Source organism: Pelodiscus sinensis, chromosome 4 (assembly GCF_052426305.1).
Source record: "Pelodiscus sinensis isolate ZL-2025 chromosome 4, ASM5242630v1, whole genome shotgun sequence".
Lineage (NCBI taxonomy): Eukaryota > Metazoa > Chordata > Testudines > Trionychidae > Pelodiscus > Pelodiscus sinensis.
In genome coordinates this window covers 109401209-109415288 of record NC_143055.1, presented here as the reverse complement: position 1 = coordinate 109415288, position 14080 = coordinate 109401209, and the positions used below count along the sequence as shown (strand labels likewise).

Below are 14080 nucleotides of genomic sequence, written 5' to 3'. Positions count from 1 at the left end.
TCCTCCCACTTCTCCTCCCGATCTCTCCTGACCAGCCCTGCTTCTGGCGGCCGGTTCCCCCCACCCCCCACTGATCTCCCCTGGCCAGCCCCACTCCCCTGATGACACCCTCCCCCCCTGAACAGCCCCACTCCTCCCGACCCCTTCCCGCTTCTCCTCCCAATCTCCCCTGGTCAGCCCCCCACTCTGCCCCCCAGCCAGCCCTGCTTCTGCCGGCTGGTCCCTCCCCTGACCAGCTCTGCTCCCCCTGACCTCATCCCAGCTGGCCAATTCTCCCCCGCTTCTCCTCCCGATCTCCCCTGGCAAGACCCCTCCCGCCCGCCTGGTCCAGCCCTGCTTCTGCTGCCCTCCCCCCCAGTCTCGACTGGACAGCCCCGCTGCCCCCAACCGTGCTTCCTGGCAGCTGGTTTCTCCACCCATACCTCCTCCCAGCCCGCCCCGCTCCCCTCCCAGCAGCCATGCTGAAGCCTGGTATTTTTTTCCCGTGGCCTGATACCGGGCTGCAGCCCATAGTTTGGGAAATGCTGATCTAGTAGATCATTTTAATTCAATACCTTTTAACCTCTACTTTATAATAGAAAATAATAATTTTATTCAGTATCCTCTTACCTCTTGTGAACAAAGGAAAGGGTCACCTGAAATCTCTCAATGAATGCTGGACTTCAACTTGACTGTTTACATCCAAAACTCAGTCACTCTTCCCAGGGACACTGGGGTATAATCTTTTAATTCCTGCTTTAGTTCACTGACAGTAATTACAGTTGCCTGGCATCTTTGTATGTGTGTGTTGTTAGGGTGTGAGTTGGTAGCTAAATCCCAATACCTCGTGCTAGTGGTAACAGAGTGCATCTTGTAAAAATCTTATATTGTGACCTTCACACTTTTGTTTTGGGCTTTCAGCCTCATTTTGCAGTGTTTGAAATAGATGGTAGCTAGAGATATTTAAAAATCATGTTGAATTTAAAAATATTTATCAGCTTTGCAAGCTAGTTGTAAAACAGCCAGCTGTTTTTTTTGTAAAACATATTCTTCAAAAATTTGTAATTAGCTGGAGTAGCTGTTGCTGTGACCTAATACATGTTATATGGTTGCTACTTAGTGAATTAATAAGCAGTACAAGTAATCTGAGAGTCTCAGATTTGCGTTAGCAATGTAAAATGTATGCTGTGTTTTCTGTGGAAGACGATATACTAGCATACCATGGTTTTCTATTTAAAATTAAAGAAATATAGCAGCATGATTTCCACAGCAGGCTTCCTGAATGCTATTGTTCCAGGACCAGCCTACAAACATAATTTACATCTTTTTTTATAATTAAAGCAGTTGGCAGAGTCGACATTGATGGTTTTTGACATCATAAAGTAATACGTCATCACAGGGATTTGGTCTTTTGACTATTATTATGCCTTCTTCCCCTTTGTGAAGCTGAGCACCTGTATACAACGCCAACTGAGAGGCCCAATGAACCACCTCTATTCCGCCCCCTGGATCATCATGCAACAAATATACCTTCAAGGGGTGAGAGAGTCCTTTATTTCAGGTGGTGTGCTCCTTCCACCTGCATGGCTTTATAGAATAATAAAAGGTCTTGCAAATATTCTGAACTATGATGAATTAGTGGCTGCCATTTGAAAGCCAGGCCTGCAGTATCGTTGGCATGCAAAGCAAATATGCAATTATTCTTTCTTGATGCTCTATGCCTCTATTCTACACAGGTTTGACTCTTCACAGTCCTTTTAACTTCCTAATGTTGGTTCTTTTCTGCTTTATTCTTAGGATTTGCACTGCGTTTTCTAAATTTCTTTCTATATCAGCATAGCTAGGTTACTGTAGCATTGCTTCTGTAACTTCTTAGTGCAGACACCACTTACAGTGATGGAAAGGACTGGTCCAGCTATAGTGCTCAGGGGGTGTGAAAACTTGTAAGTATAGATGAGGCCTAAGGAATTGTTTATCAGGTTCAAGTGACGATAACTGTGATTGAAACAAAGCTGGAAAATGAGAGAGAAATCTTTGTTAACTTCAGAGTTTGCTCATTACTGTATTGTCTATTAGACAAATGGTCCGATTGAACACACCATGTCTTAGGGTGTGCAAATCTGCAGTCAAAATGAAACAACACTGTTAAATGAAATCAATGATGTACTGAAAATGAAAGCTGATCTATTTTTTATGTATGGGTGATGAAGGCTTGAATATTTTATTTAGTTTCTGGTGAATGCGCCAAACTAAGTTAACTCAGTAGTGAATATTTGACCTCTAACGGTGTTGTCTGGTCCACGTTAGAAGGTAGAAAGAAGTCTGAAAGTTAAACAAAAGAATGTTAGGTTTTTATTGGCATCATCTGAATGGGGCTAGTTAAAGAAATACTGCATAATCTTGGGGGGAAAAACATGCCTGCATACAGAAAATCAGTGTTTATCCAAGATGTCTCAGAGCAATGTCCCTACACACATTGGGAAAGAAAACTATCAGATCCTCCCCTGGGATAGTGCTTGGGGTGTGTTATGGACCACCAGGATCCAATTTGGATATGGATAGAGACCTCTTTAATGTTTTTAATGAAGTAAATACTCATGGAAAGTGCGTAATCATGGGAGATTTCAACTTTCCAGATATAGACTGGAGAACAAGTGCTAGTAATAATAATAGGGCTCAGATTTTCCTAGATGTGATAGCTGATGAATTCCTTCATCAAGTAGTTGCTGAACCAACAAGGGGGGATGCCATTTTAGATTTGGTTTTGGTGAGTAGCGAGGACCTCATAGATTAAATGGTTGTAGGAGACAACCGTGGCTTGAGTGATCATGAGCTAATTCAGTTCAAATTAAATGGAAGGATAAACAAAAATAAATCTGAGACTAGGGTTTTTTATTTCAAAAGGGTTAACTTTAGTAAATTAAGGAAATTAGTTAGGGAAGTTGATTGGACTAAAGAAATTATGGATCTTAAAGTGGAGGAGGCCTGGAATTATTTTAAGTTAAAGTTGCAGAAGCTGTCAGAAGCCTGTATCCCTAGAAAAGGGAAAAAAAATTATAGGCAGATGTGTTAGACCAAGTTGGATGAGCAAGCATCTCAGAGAGGTGATTAAGAAAAAGCAGAAAGCATATAAGGAGTGGGAAATGGGAGGAATCAATAAAGAAAGCTACCTTATTGAGGTTAGAGCATGTAGGGACAAAGTGAGACAGGCTAAAAGTCAGGTAGAGTTGGACCTTGCAAAGGGAATTAAAACCAATAGTAAAAGGTTTTATAGCCATATAAATAGAAAAAAAAAAAAAAAGGAAGAAGTAGGACCGCTAATTACTAAGGATGGAGTGGAGGTTAAGGATAATCTAGGAATGGCCCAATATTTGAACAAATACTTCGCTTCATTCTTTAATGAGGCTAATGAAGAGCTTAAGGATAATGGTAACTTAACAAATGGGACTAAAGATATGGAGGTAGATATTACCATATCCAAGGTAAAAGCCAAACTTGAACAGCTTAATGGGAGTAAATCGGGGGGCCCAGATAATCTTCATCCAAGAATATTAAAGGAACTGGCACATGAACTTGCAAGTCCATTAGCAAAATGGACATGATTACACTTTTTAAATATATTAGAGGGATAAATACCAGGGAGGGAGAGGAATTATTTAAGCTTAATACCAATGTAGACACAAGAACAAATGGATACAAGATGGCTAGTAGGAAGTTTAGACTTGAGATTAGACGAAGGTTTCTAACCATTAGAGGAGCGAGGTTCTGGAACGGCCTTCCAAGGGAAGTAGTGGGGGCAAAAGATCTATCTGGTTTCAAGATTAAACTAGATGGGTTTATGAAGGGGATGGTTTGATGAGATAACATGATCTTGGTAACTAATTGTCCATTCATTATCAGTGAGAATAGGTCAATGGAGGAATGATAGGAGTTACTATAGAGAACTTTCTGGGTGTCTGGCTGATGAGTCTTGCCCACATGCTCAGGGTTTAGCTGATCGCCATATTTGGTGTCGGGAAGGAATTTTCCTCCAGGGTAGATTGGCAGAGGTCCTGGAGGTTTTTCGCCTGCCTCTGTAGCATGGGGTACAGATCACAGCTAGAGGATTCTCTGCATCTTGGGGTCTTCAAAGTATTTGAAGGCTTCAATATCTGAGATATAAGTGAGAGGATTATTCTGGGAGGGGTGGGTGAGATTCTGTGGCCTGCATTGTGCAGGGGGTCAGACTAGATGATCATAATGGTCCCTTCTGACCTTAAAGTCTATGAGTCTACACTAGTTCAACAAGTCACATCCACATTTATCAGCCCACCACCATTTTTACATTTTTCATCTCTTTCCTTTTGAAATGTAATATTTATGCTCAGCAGCCTGCGCTTATGTTCTGGACCTGCTTTTGCAAGCCCTTCCAACACCTCAGCTGCTTTTTACATGTAGCCCTTTTCAGTATGTTACTTGCCGTTAAGAATGCTATTTTTGTATTGACTGTACAATCACAGCATTTTAATTTAAATGGTTTAATGGTAAAATTGTTGAGCTCAGAATAATGAATGAAGGTCTCAGTTAGCAGAATAATGGGATTTGTTAACCCCCTCATGTTGATATCCCTTGTATTTTAAATTCCATAATAAGTTTCTTAAGGAGTGAAAGGAGTAGTGTTTATATTAAAAATAAAAATAATGTACATGTTTTATTTGTGGAATATACTGATTTTGAAACCATTTAAAGTTTTATTCTTTTGGAGGACAATTCTGCTGTTTTCTTTTGATGGAGGAGTATTTATTGTAAGTGAGCTATCACTATGCATACTGTTTGAAATGCCAAACTGATAACTTTAGATAAGTAACTTGACCTTTCTTAAACTCACCATATGTTTGCAATATATTCAGTGTGTTGTGTTAGATGACCCTTTAAACTGCTAACATTAGCCTGAACCTGTTCAAGAATAACAAGACCTTGCATAAACAACAAAAATGTAAAGAATCTGAAGATGATGGAAGACACTGATAGTGGGATGTTTGAGCTGCAAACAGGTGCCATAAAACAGGAATGAAATATGTATGTGCACTGGTTGATCCATTTCTTCTCTTGCTCATATGCAGCATACCAATACTCTTTTGAGAAGGATATACTTCTCATGAAGTGAATCATCATTGTGTTGTTAAAATCTTTTATACAAAATCAAAGGAACTTTCCAGCGGCCATTCATCTAGGACACTGCATATCGCATGCTGTTGTGTACAGAGTAGGTGCCTATCTACACTGAAATTGGGAAAGAAGCTATAGCAGTGTTGGCAAAGAGGGACTGAAAACAGCACATTTGGGAAAATACAATTAGACTGCAGATCTCCTAGTATGTAACAGAATATCACATATCGTAGCCTATTTTGAAAGCACTGGCTTTGCAATTGAGTAGTCAAAAAATGATTCCTAAGTAATAGTGGGAGATTTTGTAGCATGAGTTCAGACTCTAAAGGATTAAAAACAGACTCTTTCCTCATAACAAAATGCAAAGGTGAGAGGTGGAAGTGGAAATATTACTTGTAAATCTAATGGAGTTGTACTGAGGGACTTTTTTGGCTCTCCCTTGATGATGAACCATTAGCACATCAGCCATGAAAAAAATCTGCTCCTTTGTTTAAAGATCATGCATCTTCCAAGTAGTATTCACAGTGTGCTTTTCAAGGTCTGAATCTAAAGCATTCATAAACCAATGCTGGGACTGTCTTCAGTCATGTGAAGAAGTGGAACTAAGGCTTGGTCCACACAAGCAACTTATGTTGGTATAACTGCTATGCTCAGGTTGTAGAAAACCCATCCAGATTGACACAGTTTAACCAATCTAACTCCTGCTACATCAATGGGATGATTTAGAATTACCTACTGCCACATGGGGTTATGGAGAAGCCATGCCAACAGGGGGAGTTGCTTTAAGTGTAGAGAAGTGAACAGAAAAAAGCAAGATAGGTTTTAGCTGAAACCAAATAAGGTGCATATGGAATGGTAGCTTAGTACACTTTCCAGGATCTACTTTATATATTTTGGTTATTCTTAGAATGTGTTACTAATAGCTGACCATCCTTCAGCATCATGACCTTCCATTCTGTACTAAAAATACTTTGTACAAGGTGGTGGGACATGAAAAGACCCGTTATTTAAGAGTCATAATGTAATTGACAGGTTATGAAGAATATTGCATTTTAAACTGAGATTATTAATTAGTAATTACATCATTAATATATGAATGTATGGTAGTGACTCCATAACTAAGATTGAAAGACACTTTTCATTATGGATAACATTTTCATAAATGCTTAGTTGGCTTAGGAGCTTAAAGACAAAGGACTTTCAGTAAGACTTAGTCCAATAGGCATTTTTGAAAATTTTATAAGGCTACTGTTAATACTTCCCTCCCTTACCCTATTGCCACTTTAAACGGTCATTATTTGTATTATAATTTAGTATGATTGGCGTTGTACAAATCCTGAAGAAGATATGAGCTTACAATATAAATACACATGAAACAAAAAGGCACTGCTGCAAGTACAGGCAGTCCCCGACTTATGCGGATCCGACTTATGTCGGATCCGCACTTACGAACGGGGCTTTCTCGCCCCGGAGCTCGCAGGCAGCGGTCCCGCCACCTCGACCTCCGGGGCGAGAAAAGCTGCTCCTGGTGCCCCTGGTCTGCTGGGGGGGGGAGGCGCAGCTAATGTGCCCCCCCCCAGCAGACCAGGCTTTTGTTGTGGACTCTGGGGCAGAGCAGCTGGGGCGCTGCCGGTTGGTCCCGCAGCGCCGCTCTGGGCACTACTGGACCAACCCGGCAGCACCCCAGCTGCTCTGCCCCAGGCGTCCCCAAGTCAGCCACTGCTGAAACTGACCAGCGCTGACTACAGGAAGCCCGAGGCAGAGCCCGAGGAGCGGCGCTACTGGAGCAACCCAGCAGCACCCCAGCTGCTCTGCCCCAGGTGTCCACAAGAGAGCCGCTGCTGAAACTGACAAGCGCTGACTACAGGAAGCCCGAAGCAGAGTTGCTCTGCCCCGGGCTTCCTGGAATCAGCCGCTGATCAGTTTCAGCAGCAGCTGACTTGGGGACGCCTGGGGTTCTTAAGTTGAATCTGTATGTAAGTCAGAACTGGCGGTCAGTTTCAGCAGCGGCTGGACGCCAGTTCCGACTTACATACAGATTCAACTTAAGAACAAACCTACAGTCCCTATCTTGTACGTAACCCGGGGACTGCCTGTATGTCAATACTGCACTAAAATACCTGTGGCTAGCCCATGTCAGCTCATTCAGCTTGCAAGGCTATAAAATTGTCGTGCATATGTTTTGGTTTGGGCTGGAACCCAGCCTCTGGGACCCTGTGGGTGCAAAGGGTCCCAGAGCCCACACGACCACCAAGCTTGAATGTTTACATAGCAATTTCATAGCCCGCAGCCCCGCAAGCCTCAATCAGCACTCGTGGGTCAAGGGTATTTTAGTGTAGTGTAGGCATTCTCTGGGAGATTAACAGGGCAAGGTCCCACACCTGACTTCTGCTCTGTCTACACAGACTGTTAAATACTACCATGTAGTTTATTTACTTTGCTCTTACTTGGCCCCATTCACCATGGTCTTTACAACATCAATTCCTCCTCTGCTAAGGAGAGAAGAAAGAAGAGATGTCTCCACACAGAGATCCTTCTTGGTTCTCACTCATAGCCTACCTCTCCTTGTAGATTGTGCTTGCTTCCGCCGTGAGAGCAGGGGACTGGACTTGACCTTCCAGTGTTAGTATTCTAATTCGCTAATGAGAGACAGTGAGTTCTACTGCGAGGGTGGGGGGGAAGAGTTAATTGGTGTTTGAGCAATCGGAGTGCTGGCTTTAATTCCCATCACCTGGACACAAAGACCTAGAGGAAAGGTGTCACTTTGTGTATTTTTGCTGCAGTGTGTTAGCAGGATTTGGTCAGAATTTTCTGGCTGTTGATCTGAAACCTGGGGAGACTTTTCGTTTTGAAACTTTAAAAGTGATTTTGACAAGTCACTTTAAAATTTTAATTTAGGATTTAAAATATTTTTCTCTTTTTGATCCATTCCAAACCAGTGTGCTCTGTGAAGTTCTAAACAGTAATTATTCTGGCTCAGTGAGGACTTGTGCATAGGGATAGTTGTGTTGTCAAGCGCAGTGGTGGGGAACTTAAGGCTTGAGGGCTGGATGCAGTTCCCAGCTTGCCTGGATCCTCCCGTCACGCTCATACTTGTGGGTATGTCTTTGATCTTTTTGCTTGAAGAGGTGACTTTCAAAAATTCAAACCAATCAGCCGGGCCAAATGTCACTGTACATTTCATCAGGCTTTACTATTTTTTAAAGGAAATATGGCAAAGTTCTCCTTCCATTCAACTACCCTTCTCTGCTGCTGTCTTACTAACCCATCTATCCAAACTACCTGTAGCTAGAATTCTTACCTTGAGATTGTGATCTCCATTGTCAAAGATAAGAATCAGTAAAATATTCACCTCGCTCTTATTTGATCTACTCTCAGATATTTTTTTGCTTTAGGCAAAAGGGCCAGAAAAAGATAGTTTGGTGAGCTAAGGCTGATTCTTCACAATACTTTCCATCAACCTTCATGTTTTGGAGCAAAATCTCAACACCTTGTATCCTGCCCTTAATATGCAATCTACAGAAAATATGCAACTTTCTCTCATCCGTAATCTTACAAAGGTCGTGAAACTTCAGTCGACCTCCATCCATATCCCCTTTAAGCACTGTCAGACCCAAGGTTCATCAAAGATTGCAATTTCCAGGTATATTCTAGAGACACGTTTTTCCCTTGTCTATGTAGCCAAATATATGGTCTTAACGCTGTCTTCATTAGGACTTTGCTTCTGTTAAATTAACAAGTTTTAAGTGAAATTGTATGAGTAAGTGAGACAATGAACAATCTGACTATTTTGAGTAATCAGGTGCTGAGCCAGTGGGCATAGCTACATTAACTTCAACAGAACTATAGCATTTCACACCAACTCAGAATCTGGCCCATAACATACAGTGATTCAAATCAGAGAGATTTACAGGTCAGTAACAAGCCACAATTTCAACCTGTAATTACACAATAATTTACCAACTAGATTTATAAGTAGGTAAATGAATAACCAGTTTATTTTCATTGCGAGCCATGCACTATTAGTTTTGCACTAAGTTAGTGTTCTCTCTTATACCACCAGCATACCTATGCTTTCTTACTGAACGTGAATTGTGTGAGCATTCATAGTTCAGTCTATATTTTCCATTAATTTTTTTGTTTGCTTAAGCTACAATTGTGGCTTGAACATGTTATAATGTGTAATTCATTAATTCCTTGTGTATTCCAGTTGAAACCTGAAAACCAAAATCTCAGGTAATTTTTAACGCACACATTAGCAATGCCAAATACCTTCCTCAGTAGATAGGTAAAAACAAACCTAGCTTCTTTCCCACATTTCTCTGCCCAGCCTTTTACGTTTTACTTTTACAGTACAGGCAGTCCCCGAGTTACGCGGATCCGACTTATATCGGATCCACAGTTACGAACGGGGCTTTTCTCGCCCCGGAGGACGGGAGCGGCGGGACGCCCAGATGCACCGCGGTCCGCCACCCCGTCCTCCGGGGTGAGAAAAGCTGCTCCCCGTCTCCCTGGTCTGCAGGGAGACGGGGAGCAAAGCATTGGAGCACGCCTGCAGCGGGACAGCCCGGGCGTACTTGAGCTGTCCCCCTGCGGGCATGTTCTGCGGTTTGCTCCCCGTCTCCCAACCAGCAGACCAGGGAGATGGGGAGCAAAGCCTCGGAGCACGCCCACAGTGGGTGCGCCTGGGCTGTCCCGCTGCGGGCGTGCTCCAAGGCTTTGCTCCCCGTCTCCCTGCAGACCAGGGAGACTGGGAGCAAAGCTGCGGAGCACGCCCGCAGGGGGACAGCCCAAGTGCGCCTGGGCTGTCCTTCTGCGGGCGTGCTCCAAGGCTTTGCTCCCCGTCTCCCTGGTCTGCAGGGAGACGGGGAGCAAAGCCTTGGAGCACGCGAGCAGTGGGAGAGCTGCGGCATGCCTGGACTGTCCCACTGCCCGCGTGCTCTGTGGCTTTGCTCTGCATCTCCCAGGTCAGCAGACCAGGGAGACGGAGCAAAGACGTGGAGGACTTGGGCGGTCCCGCCACCCCCGTCTCCCTGGTCTGCTGGGAGGGGGTGGAGCTAGTGCCTCCCTCCCCCCCCAGCAGACCAGGCTTTTCTTGCCTACCCCTGGGGTAGAGCAGCTGGGGGCTGCCGGGTTGGTCCCGCAGCACCGCTCCGGATCAACCCAGCAGCATCCCAGCTGCTCTGCCCCAGGCGTCCTGATTCAGCCGCTGCTGGTCAGTTTCAGCAGTGGCTGAATCAGGACGCCTGGGGCAGAGCAGCTGGGGTGCTGCTGGGTTGCTCCAGTAGCGCCCAGGAGCCGCGCTACTGGAGCAACCCAGCAGCACCCCAGCTACTCTCCCCCAGGCGTTCCCAAGTCAGCCGCTGCTGAAACTGACCAGCGGCTGACTACAGGAAGCCCGAGGCAGAATTGCTCTGCCCCAGGCTTCCTGGAATCAGCGGCTGATCAGTTTCAGCAGCAGCTGACTTGGGGACGCCTGGGTTTCTTAAGTTGAATCTGTATGTAAGTCAGAACTGGCGTCCAGATTCAGCCGCGGTTGAAACTGATCAGTTTCAGCAGCGGCTGACGCCAGTTCCGACTTACATACAGATTCAACTTAAGAACAAACCTACAGTCCCTATCTTGTACGTAACCTGGGGATTGCCTGTACTCAAAAAACATATTGGATTGACAGGTTTAGATAATGAAGCACTAAATTTCTCCCCCAGATTGGTACAACGTTGGCCATGCCAGCTTTCCCATCCTGCCCCTAGCCACTAACAATCCTCAGTCATAATCTAAAGGGACTACTCCTAGAAATCAGATGGTAATTCTATATGCATTTGGTCAATATCATCTCTGGTGAAATTCCTGTTACTGCCAATTAATGCTAATAATGCCATTTCTGAGAGCAGAATTTATTATGTGGACAAAAAGTGGAGTGATCTAATTGGTAAAAGGACTGAACAAAATTTATTTCACATGGGGGACTGAATGGTAGCCCCATCTAATCACAAGTGAGCTGGGCTAGATATGAAAAACTTATCCCTATCCCCACGCAACCTTTTTGTAACTTTTAAAGTGCTAGAACAACTTCAAATGCATTTTTATGTATAATCTGTTTGTTGGCTTGTTCTCTTCTCTCTCTATTAATTTCAGATCTAAATGAGTGTGGATTAAAGCCTCGGCCATGCAAACACCGATGCATGAATACCTATGGAAGCTACAAATGCTATTGTCTGAATGGGTACATGCTTATGCCGGATGGATCGTGTTCTAGTATGTTATGACTCCTTAGCTTTTTTTCCCCAAAGTCAGTCTTTTTTTTTTTTAATTCTTTGAGGGTGCTCAGTAAATATCTACTGACAAGAATGAGTCCCCAGAGAAAAAACTGTTTTCATTCTGAAAACTGTGCATCATTCAACCTGATAAAACTAGGCTGAACACAAAAACAAAATAATTTTGATTTTATTACTCATTTTCTTAATTTGTTCTTTGGCTGAGTAAATCACTGTTGTTCTGCCTATGGGGATAGGCACTTGCTGTGCTGTCAGTGTCAAGGTATGCAATCCTGATTCATTAGGCCCACATAAATGTAAAATTGTTAAAGCAACAAATGGTTGCTGGATCCACAGTCTACAACTAGAAATCAAGTTCCTCTTCACTCACATAAAAAAGTAGGTATTTTGAGTATATGAATAGTGAGGAGGAAGAGAAAGAGAATAACATTAATTAAAAGATGTTAAAGAGGTGTATCTGCAGTCAGGAATTGCATTTGTAAATAGGTTGATCCATGAAGGGTCTTTAGCATACATTGGGGTTCATTTTCAACATGGGAATTGTGTGCCACAAGACAGCGAGCTAAAATCTGTGCTCTGTGACTTAATGTCTCCTTGTGAAATGATGAGCACAAATTTACAGCATATAGATTTATTTTTGAAGGGCCTGACCCAATGCTCTTTATAGTCAACAAGAATATTTCTGCTGACTTTGATGGAATGGCGCTTCATGCTCCAAAGATTTCAACAACTTACCTGTCTGATGCTGAGTCCTTATATTTGATCCACATGCGTAACTGTTTCTCCCTAGATGCTCTTTCTTGTTCAATGGCAAACTGTCAGTATGGCTGTGATGTAGTAAAAGGAGAAGTACGCTGCCGCTGTCCTTCTCCAGGTTTGCAGCTAGGGCCTGATGGCAGAACCTGTATAGGTAAGTTATTAGTCACTGATTTACACTGCTTTCCTCAGAATATTTTCTTCTTGAATGAATTTTCATACAGATAGGGTATAAACTGTAAGGCTGCGTCTAGAACGGCATGATTTTCCGCAAATGCTTTAAAAATCATTCCCTTAAAAGCATTTGAGGAAAAGAGCATCTAGATTGGCACGGACGCTTTTCCACAAAATCTAGATGGCCATTTTCGCCATCGGGGCTTTTTTTGCGCAAAACGGATCTCAGCTGTCTACACTGGCCCTCTTGCACAAAAGCATTTGCGCAAGAGGGCTTTTGCCCGAATGGGAGCAGCATAGTATTTCCGCAAGAACACTGACAATCTTACATGAGATTGGCAGTGTTCTTGCAGAAATTTAAGCAGCCAGTGTAGACAGCTGGCAAGTTTTTCCGCAAAAGCATTTGCTTTTGCGGAAAAACTTGCCAGTCTAGACGCAGCCTAAGTGTAAAGATGGTACTGGCGAGTTTGGATTCCCACACTGATATTCTCAAATCAGTGCCAGTTGTGTAGTCTGTGCATATAGCATGTTTCAGAAACAATATTTTCAGCAAACTTTAGAGAATATAAAAATATTGGGACTCTCTTTTTCTATATCCCTCTTACCTGTAAAATTAGGTGCCATAGTTACAACTGTGCAGGGCTCTGAGGGAGCAGTAAAACCTTTGTAAATGACTTGAAGCTGCATTTCTATACATAAATATTTCATGGGCTTAAGGACCAATATTTTGGGCCCTTCCAGAGATAGAAGCAAGGATTGTGTGTTCCTTAGGGAAGTGGTTTTCAAACTACGGGTCGTGGAATGTCTGGCACTGGGTCTCATAGCTGTAGGGTGATCAGGTGACCAGTGGAGGTGCTAAGGCAGGCTATCTGCTCGTGCTGGCACCACAAACTGCACTGTGCCCCAGAAGCGACCAGCAACAGGCCCGGCTCCTTGGTAGAGGCTGGGAGAGTGCATAGGACTCCATGCACTTACCCCTGCCCTGACCACTAACTCCACATTCCCATTGGCTAGGAAATTGCTGCTGGCTGCTTTTAGGTGCAGCATGGTCTGCAGTGCCAGGAGAGGCAGGAAGCTGCCTTAGCACCCCAGGTACATCATTGACTGTGGGTCGCTCAAGGTAATCACCTCCTGCCACAATCCTGACACTCCCAAAGCTGGAGCCTTCCTGACATCCCAAAGCTTTCCTCCTTAGACCCACCTCTCAGCCCACACTCAAGTTATGTTGGGTCGTGGGCATCAACAATTTTCTTCAACTTAATCAGGAGGGAAAAATGGTTTGAAAACCATTGCCTTGGAGAGGGAAGATTCCCAGATTCCCTAACAGTATAAAGCTCTCATTTGTTGCAAGCAGGATCTCAAGAAGTCACTGAAGGAAGCTCCTTGACGTAAGTGGTAATACAAATACGTATACAGCCATGCATCTCTAACAGTTGACTCTGCTTGTATAGAATAAATACAAAAATCTGTTCAAGGAGGACTGTGTTCCAAAATATGTTTATTATTTAATCTGCTTACCTGCACTGCAATGCATTATTTATAATTTAAAGTCTGCTAATTAAAGGCTTCCAATGGCTGGGAAATTAAGTACATCTTTCAATCTTTGGTGCAGCTTGTTTCTGCTTGAAATGATCATCCTTGATGGCCTAGTAGTTGTGTAACCATTTTTGTGTGCAAGGAAAACTGCTCAGTGTACCCTTCAAATCTGTCAGCATTTATGGGATTATCTCTGCAACATTGAGACA

At 43.4% G+C, this 14080-nt stretch overlaps 1 protein-coding gene across 4 annotated transcripts in view; it reads left to right on the top strand.

Annotated features, from left to right (window-relative positions):
* The window catches only part of NPNT (nephronectin), an 83102-nt gene that overhangs the window by 37395 nt on the left and 31627 nt on the right, over positions 1-14080 (top strand). For 2 of the 4 annotated variants that reach the window (XM_006119311.3, XM_075929691.2), the window contains 3 exons: positions 1426-1518; positions 11266-11385; positions 12196-12315. In XM_006119311.3, the coding sequence (XP_006119373.3) occupies positions 1426-1518; positions 11266-11385; positions 12196-12315 (333 nt within the window). The remainder of the gene's footprint in view (positions 1-1425; positions 1519-11265; positions 11386-12195; positions 12316-14080) is intronic. The other 2 variants (XM_075929692.2, XM_075929693.2) reach the window with 1 other exon arrangement.